Source organism: Apaloderma vittatum, unplaced genomic scaffold, assembly GCF_000703405.1.
Source record: "Apaloderma vittatum isolate BGI_N311 unplaced genomic scaffold, ASM70340v1 scaffold20569, whole genome shotgun sequence".
NCBI lineage: Eukaryota > Metazoa > Chordata > Aves > Trogoniformes > Trogonidae > Apaloderma > Apaloderma vittatum.
Window position 1 is genome coordinate 1 of NW_009734858.1, and position 8774 is coordinate 8774.

The following is an 8774-nucleotide window of genomic DNA, read 5'->3' on the forward strand; positions in this document are numbered from 1 at the left end:
CTCCGAGGGGTATTTCAGGCGGTGGGGGGAGAGGAGAAGGGATCCTGCGGCCCAAAGTGTCGCCCGGCGCTCGTTGTTGTGTGTTTCCTTGAAGGAGACTCGATGCTTCTCACAGCCGGGGCTTGTTTTTCCGACGTGTCAGGTGCCGTAGCTCCGGACTGGAGGCGCAGGCGGGAGCTCAGTAGTACGGGGGCCTGAGAGCGTTGGGGACCTGCCGGTGCCATGGGTCGGTGCCCGGGCGCTTTGCAAAACAACTGGGGGTGTTTGATGCCGCTGCTGTCTGTGGATCATAGGAAGCTCTGGGGGTTTGACTCCCGAGGAGTTCTTTTTGCTGAAGAGCGTTGGTGGCTGTGGTTTCTGTTTACAAGAAAGCCGGGAGGAAGCTCTCAGCAGCACCGAAGGTGTCAGATGTGTTCGGTCTGAGTGTCACCCACATGTGTGCAGATGTGCACCTGTCAGCATAGAAGAAACAAATCTGAAAAACTAGTGTCCCAGATACTGGTTTCAAAGATAGAAATATCATTTTCTCTTTGGGATTGTGGTGATTTTTCATTATTTTCTTTTTGTTCTTGTTGTTAGAAATTTGTATGTGTGAACGTGTTATTTATCGTTTGGTGTGTGTGTGTATGGGCACACCTGAGAATTAACATCAGTGCTCTGTAACCTGCTTTCTGGGCATCCTTGTTCAAGAGAAATTTATTTAGCTTACGTCCCTTGGAGATAGGATTAAATTAATTCCTCCTGAATAAATTATCCCTTCCTGCAGATAAATTTGCACAGAGGAATTTAAAACTAATGACATCTGCAGAGTTCATCGGGTGAAATTTATTGATGGCCTTGTCTGGAGGATAGTTTTAATTTGGGGGATTTGTTTTCCTCTTTGGTAACAATTTCTTGGCACATCTGGAAACACCCTCTGCAGTTGTTATTTCTGGTGACTAATGTTTAACAGGCTGCACCGCATTATCTGTTAATGAACCTGCTGAAAATTAAGAATTTCCAGGCTATATCAAGCAGAGCTGGATTGCTCTTAACTCACGTAGATACTTCTCATTTATAAATTTCTTAAAATGAGCACTTTGGTTTATACTGGGTTGGGGGCAGGAAGGGTCGGTATCACCGAGATGATATCTTCTGTTTGAATTACATGACCTGGGCACGTTCGTTTTACTTGGACTCAGTTCTTCAAATCTTGCGTGTTTTTACTGCTGTGTGCTGTCTGTTAATATTAACTTTCCTCCTGTAAGGAAGCTGATACCCTCGTACTGAACTTCTGTCGTGCAACACGAGAGAGCTTGTTATAGGAATGCCAAGCCAGTGCTTTAAAGCAGAATGCTGCTTTTAAGTAGCTGATTACCGGTGCTGCTTGTTACAAAATGCGCTAAAGTATTAGGATTTTTTACTCTGTCTACATTTGATAAGACATTGTAAGGAGTGAAGTCCACATTAGAAATTTGAAAGTGAGTATTTAGGCTGTAAAAACAGCTTTCATGCTCAGCTGTATTCCAGAAAGGACAGAACCGTTAGGTAGACATCAACATTTTATTCCATTAAATTAATGTTTCCAAGGAGGTAATTGTGTTGACAGACGCTTTAATTGACTTTTTTTCCCTTCCCACTTTGCAGTAAACACTGGTTTGTTTGGAGGAGGGGAGTTTTTGCAGTTACAGTAGAGAACATGACAAACAATAAATGAGGATGTCCAAAACAGCCTGAGATTTCTTAAAAATGTGGAAACCGAGGTGGGTGCTGAGGCAGGTTCCTGGTAGCGTTGCTGGCAGTAAGCGTGGCCAGCTGGAAAACCTTCACCTTTTGGAAAGCATTCCTTGATAGGAATTCAGCAGGCAGCTGTGTTTGAAAAAGAACATTGAAAACAAATGCAAGTAATGCATGAAATTAATGAAGGTTTCTAGTTAATGCTTTTCTGTTGAGGTCTGGTCTTCTTGCCCATTTTAACAGCAGGCAAATTTTAATAAATTCACAGAGCCTTAAGATAGGGTGAGGAGATAATGGGTGTGGGGGAGAAACTGAGATACTCTGTCTCTGCTGGCTGGTGCTTGAGGCCCTGTGAAAGAGGCGCCTGGATTATATGTGGGACTGGTGGGTTCTGCAGCGATGAGTGGAAGTTTTTCCCTAGAGTAAGTTCTGCAGACATCTGATAAAAAGTCTGTGTAGATCGTTCTGTGGTACTGGTTGGTTTTTTTTTTTTTTAATGGAATTTTTTGGTTATAAATCTTTATGAAGTACATGTAGTTATACGGTGTTCGCTTGGTACGTGTTTTTGTTAACCAGAAATATTTTGCATTTGAACTTCTCTATAGCTATTAAAATTTTGGCTTGCTTACAAACATCTGACTTTTCTGGCTTTCTGTTTTATTACTCTCACTGACAAGATGCTGAATCTTGAAAAAACCCAACCAACTAAAAATTGGACAGATTTTGCCTGTCTTCTGTAAACAGAAGTGCATCTGGTGTGAAACAATTGCCATGGGTACTTCCCTCTACATGATATAAACCGTATTTGTTGTGTACTATTAGAAAACAAGACTATTGCATGTTGCTAAAGCTTCACTGAGCTGGAAAAGCACTGAAGACCTCTGGTTTTGTCAGCTTCCTTTTTCCCCAGATTGTGAAGGGGTGATAAAATTGAAAAATACATGTTCGTGATTAATGCACTGAACATCCTGTGTACCAAATTCCTACCTGGCATTGTTTGGAGCTCCTGCTAGCAGAGTTGGAATACTTCTATGCCTGCCCTTCCCACTCTGAAATTCAGCTATAACTGATCCTGTGCCGAAGTCCCCACTAGTGTTAAAAGTGAGAATTGGTTAATAATAGGTGAGGGGAGTCAATTGTCTTTTATATTCCTCAATGCAATTTTACTATTGTGCAGCATTCATCTAGAAGAGAGAACATTAGTGATGAAAACTCAGTTGCTTTTCTCAAACTGAATAATACTACTGCCCTACACAGTATTTTCTTTATTAAACCAAAAACGGACTGTGTTCTGTTGAGGGGAATAACATCCGCTGAATTCTTTCCTGAGGTGCTTGCGTCTCATCTTACCTGTGAAAAGCTCCATTCACGCTGAGCAACAGCGCAACCGGGCTGGAGATCATCTCTAACAGACCTTAGAGTTAGATAACACGGTCTCATCTTGCCGTAGTGCAGGTTTGGTTGTAGGCTGACTGCTGCTATGTCTTTTCTATGATGCATACTTCTACTCGAAACAAATTTGAGGACATGTAACAGAGTAATACTGTTATGCTTTGATGATCTGAGATTTTAACATGTGCACAGGACTGAGCTCTGTTTAATTACTGCAACTTGGAGCTCGTTGTTATATTGTTGTTAAATAATGTGTGTTATTACTACACAGCATTAACCTTTGTTCATATTGGGCTTGGTTTTAGAAATACAATGTTATGTGTACATTTCTTAGGTGTTCTAGAGAAAAGAGAGATATTTTCCACTTTGAGTTCTCTGGGTAATTTTGTTTCTAAAATAAAAATTACCTAAGTGCTGTATGAATTGTGAGAGAGTGACTTGCCATCTGTTTTCCCTTAACAGGGCAGAAGAAGGAATCTATCTACAGCATCCACTACTAGTTTGTCATCTAGCGTGTGACCCTGCTGGAAGGCCACCATGCAGCAGCCTCCACAGGCTGTTCCAGCAGGAGCGGCAGCTCCACCTCCTGCGGGCATCGCTCGGAACGTGTACTGGAGAACCGGCTCGCTTGGTAAACGAGCAAATGCAACAGCTGCCCCAGTGCAGCCTGTCACAGACCCTTTTGCATTTGGCAGGCAAACTCCACAGGGTTCCTCTGTAGATAATCCATCCAAGGGCAATGCGTTGGTTATGCAAAGTTCTTCGCCGGCGGTGTTTCCGCAGCCGGCCGTTACGCATACTTCACCGCCGCGGGCAGGGGACAATCCTCATGGACCGCAAACGTCTTTATCAGCTCCTGTATCTCAACCAGGAATAAATAGCAGTATGTTTTCTAATGTTCCGATTCCTTCACCGTCCCCAGGATACGTTATAAATAGTGCTGCAGAAGTGCATCCAAACGCAGATCTTGGACTCCGTGCGCCTACGGTACCATTGCATTATAATACAGGAGCAGCAGCTGAAAATTCTTTCAGTGTGCATCCTGGAATGGTGTCTGCATCAAACAAACCTGGAGGTAGACAAGATGTCGGTAGAGATCCGAATGAGGTTCCTTCAGGACCCAATGCACCAGGACTCTTCCCTCCACCTCCTCAGCAGCCTGTGTCTCAGTGGAGGCCTGTTCAAGGTAACCTGCAGTCTCCAGTTCGAAATTTTGCCCCCTATCCTGAGCCATCTCCTCAGACTGATGTTCGTAACGTTTCTCAGTCTTCTGTTAGCACTTCTCATCCTCCTCCACAGATGAATTTACAGCAGGGTCCTGTACACCAAGGTATTCCCCAAAATACCATGCAAGCGCCTTTATCCGTTGGTTGTGAAAAGAATGGCTCTGCAAATAGCAGTCATCACGTGAACAGTATCCAGCCTGGAAATGTGTTTAGGCAGAACGCAGAAATGCCTAACGCCTGGCTGGGCCAACCATACCACGAGCAGTTTTGCCCACAGCCGCCGTTGCAAGACTCCAGTTTTGTTCCCGCAGCTCAGGAAAATAACCCCCAAAGCCAGTCTCCGGCTATGTCTGAAATGTCCAATAGACCTATTCCCACAGATCGAGATTCAGGAACTCTCTCCATGTTTTTCAAAGGGGACGAGGCAGAAAATGAAGAAATACTTTCATCTGAAAAAAATTACCTTGTTGAGAAAACAGAGTTTGATGGCTGTCAGCCAAATTCGGCATCCTTGTATCATCAGCCAGTGCATCCTCAGCGGGTTACAGCCAGCGTTCTCTGTCAGGCACAGGGTGGTACAGGTCCAGCCAATGAGATGGTACAAAAAGGAATGGATGTCCAGTACTTTCCTAAAATTTTAAGTCAGCAGGAGATGCAGGCCGCTAAGCACTCCATGTTTGTTAGTGATGACAAGGCGTGTATAGGTGATGTGGCTGGGAACGGTGGGTCGCAGTATGAAAACGTCGAGAACCTGGAGTGCATTCAGAATCAAGAAGTGCTGCCAAGTGAACCACTGAACATCAGTGCTTCGTCCCCTGCTGCTGGTCCCGATCTCTACAGGTATGGATCCTTTCCAAGTCAGATGCTTCCAAAGAACACTGTTGTGAGCCATGCTGAAGGAGGACCAAATCTGGAGGCACCTGATTCGTTACCTCACCCTGTCCGACCAGACAGTGTATCTTCGAATTACAGCAACATTAGCCATAGGAGTGCTTCTAGTTCAGCAAGACCTCAAGAGCAAGTCGGTACGTTTATTCAGCAAGAAAGTGGGAAACCTGATGAGGAATCTTCCGCTAGCTTCTTCAAGCAGATTGACTCTTCTCCTTTGGGAGGTGATGCAAGTGAGCTAAACCTGGGCAAGAACTACCATGGTAACCTATCCCAGCCTCCAACTCCAAGTCCTCCTAAGCCTACAGGAGTATTTCAGACAAGTGCAAATAGTTCTTTTGAACCCGTTAGGTCCCACGGAGTTGGTATAAAACCTGCAGAGATTGACCAAGCAAAGATGGTGGTTGAATTGAGAGAGAACCACTCAAACCAAAAGAATATCAAGAAGAGTACAGCTCTGCCAGCTGCATCCCCAGGCAACCTGGAACAGCCACCAGATAACCTGGAAACTATATTCATGCCTAAGGTGCACCCACAGCCTCTTGCAGTCACTGGTGAAACTGGAAATACGTTGCACTCTGGACCTGTTATGGAAAACATACAATCAGTATCTGAGAGGAGGTCCTCAACGAGAGCACAGGGAGCAGTTAAGAAGTGTGATAGCCCAGCAACAACTTTGTGGGCTCATAATGAGTTACCTAATTTTGGGGGAAATGTTCTTCTAGCCCCTGCTGCTCCTGCAGTGTATGTACCTGCTAAACAAAGTGTAGAAGTCATTCAGCCACCAGAAGAAGGTCTGTCTAATCAGCCGCCAAGTAAACCAGGGACTATGGCAGTGCATCTTTCCCAAGATGGAAATATAGCGTCTGAAAATCTTGAGAATCCTCCCAAAATGGGAGAAGAGGAGGCACTTCAGTCTCAGGCAAGTTCTGGTTATGCAAGTTTGTTGTCTTCTCCACCTACAGAGTCTTTGCAAAATCAGCCTGTCCTGATTGCTCAGCCTAATCAAAGCTATAACTTGGCTCAGCCAATTAATTTTTCTGTTTCTCTATCTAATCAGCTAAGCAGCAATGAAAACAGTCAGCCAATGAAGGACTCTGGAGTTGGGGACAAGCCTGCAATGGGTCCCCAAACTTCGCATGCTGGTGGGATCGTTTCTGGGGAAAACGTGCCATTGCCTGTGATGCAAGTTGGATCTCTGTTAGTTAATGCACTTCCAAATACTAATCTGTTAAAACATAATTTGTTACAAAGCCCTGTTAATTCCTCCGATACCGCTTCTAATCAGCCTGCAAACTTGCTTATGAAAACTCCACTTAATTTGGCCCCAGAAGGGCAAAAAAATGTTAACGTGGAAGGTTTTGTTCCTGAATTTGCTAGCAAGCCAGGGTCTAACTCATCCATGTCTCCTGGGACAAATCTCCCCAGTGGAAGTGCAACTGCACTAGTGCCCTCTGTTAATTCTGTAGTACAGGCTAGTAATTCTGCAAGTCATTCAAACAGCAAAGAAGAAGCTGCTGGAGCGCTCGATTTCACAGTGTCACGGACGTTGGAGAAAAGCAGTGCAAGTAGTCTTGTGCAGGTGCATAATCAAACACTTTCTGGTGGTCCAGTATATCCTCACCAGTCAGCTGGGAGCGCTGGTCAGGTGGGTCCTGAGATGCGTGACCAACAGCGTTTCTATCAACAGGTGACACAAGATGTACAGCATCAGCCTGTAGCAGACAGAGCTGTGCAGGGAGCGTTGCCACCTCAACCTCAAATGCAGCAACCAGCATCTGGGCAGCCCTCAGTTCCTTCAAACTACCAGGTGGCCACAGGGACTAAAGCCACACCAGTATCACAGCAGCGTGAGAACCAGGTGCTGAGTAACCATCCTCAGCCTGGGGGGCCCCAAGAGGCAAGTTCAGCCCAGCCAGCAGTGAGGTGTGGTCAGACGAGTCCTGAGAAGCAGCAGGTGTCTGGACAGGCCTTGGGTGCTCCGACTTCCACTGCCCCTTCTACCACCACCGGTCAATCAGGTGTCCCAAACGCGCAACAAGACCTGCAGCGTCCGTCCCTGCCGCAGACCCCTCAGGATGCCTTTGGTCCACCCCAGAACCCTTACTACTACTACAGAAATCCTTACGATGCTTACCAACCTCCGTATCCACCACCTTACCCTCCTGCTGACCCCAGAACAGCAGCTCATCTTTATTACATGGTAAATCTTTATTTTTCCCTTCTTCCGGGCTCAGCATGTGTTAATAAGTGTAACAGTTTAAACAGTTGTGTCGTTGTCAATATTCAGTCTGTAGCATTCATGTTAAGTATTTAGTTGTGGGGAAGATCCGGATAGCAGTAACGAAACTTACATTACAAACATTATGAAAACTTAAATGCCAATTCCATTTGGCACAGATGTTAACTAATAGCAGTTTATTTGATTCTTTGGAAAAAGTTGGCTGTTATAACTCTCTTAGGTGCCCAGGTGTTCAGATTTGCTTCTTATCTGCTGCTTGAATGATTCACAGTTTAGCAGAGTGGTTCAACTGCTCTTAGCCCAGATGTAATGTTTTTCTTCTAAAGGTTAGGATATTAACAGACTTGAATTAACTTGCCACAGCAGGCATCAAAGGGCTCTACATAACCTGGTGATCTGCATCTCTTCAGGTACCACATTTGTGGTGCGTGTGGCGATTTGTTGGGTTTTAGAGTTTTGAGGATGAGTAAGCGACTTGATCATCTCTCCTGTGAAGATGGACTGAGAACTGGGGCTCTTTAGTCTTGAAAAGGCTGGGAGGGATCTTATACCAATAGCTGAGGAGTGGGCGTCAAGAGAAAGGGGCCAGTCTCTTTTTGGTGGTGCTCAGTAAAAGGACAAGGAATAATGGGTATAAACTAGAACATAGGAAGTTCCACCTCAACATGAGGAGAAACTTCTGTACTGTGAAGGTGATGGAGCCCTGGCCCAGGCTGCCCAGAGAGGGTGTGGAGTCTCCTGCTCTGGAGACTTTCCAACCCGCCTGGACGCGTTCCCCTGTGACCCGCCAGAGGTGATCCTGCTTCGACCGGAGTGTTGGACTGATGATCTCTAGAGTTCCCTTCCAAGCCCAAACATTCTATGATTCTGTGATTCTTGGAGGTGGGAAGCCTCTTCCCTTACGTGTCAATCTCTTTTCTAGGAGGATAACTATGGGCAATATGACCCACGGTACAGACACTACGACAGTACCGGCGCGGCTTATATGGATCCTGGGAGCTATCGGTATCCTGAGCCTGAACGGCCCAGTTCCAGAGCCAGTCACTGCTCTGACAGGCCGCCTTCTAGGTATGTGGTTCCAAAATTGAGTAAAGATCTGGTATACCCCGAAGCAGTGAGTGTAACGATGCCTGTCGAAGTTTTGTAGCATGTGCTGCCGTGTGGAAGTTAAAAACCTCGTTGTGTGCTGCCGTAGGAACAGGCACTATCAAACGGTGTACTTGAGAAGGATATGATTCTGCAGTCTTTTCTCGTGCTAAAGCCTTAGTACTGCTTTCATTCAGTTCTCTGGGTGGTTGTTGGCGTTTCTA

At 45.5% G+C, this 8774-nt stretch overlaps 1 protein-coding gene across 1 annotated transcript; it reads left to right on the forward strand.

Annotated features, from left to right (window-relative positions):
* Positions 1 to 3645: 3645 nt before the first annotated feature.
* LOC104279223 (protein transport protein Sec16A-like) lies at positions 3646 to 8532 on the forward strand (the record flags this gene model as incomplete). The annotated part of the gene is made up of 3 exons (XM_009876428.1): positions 3646 to 6144; positions 6913 to 7425; positions 8387 to 8532. Coding segments are annotated over exons 1-3 (3158 nt in total), but the record flags the coding sequence as incomplete, so codon positions are not given.
* Positions 8533 to 8774: the final 242 nt, after the last annotated feature.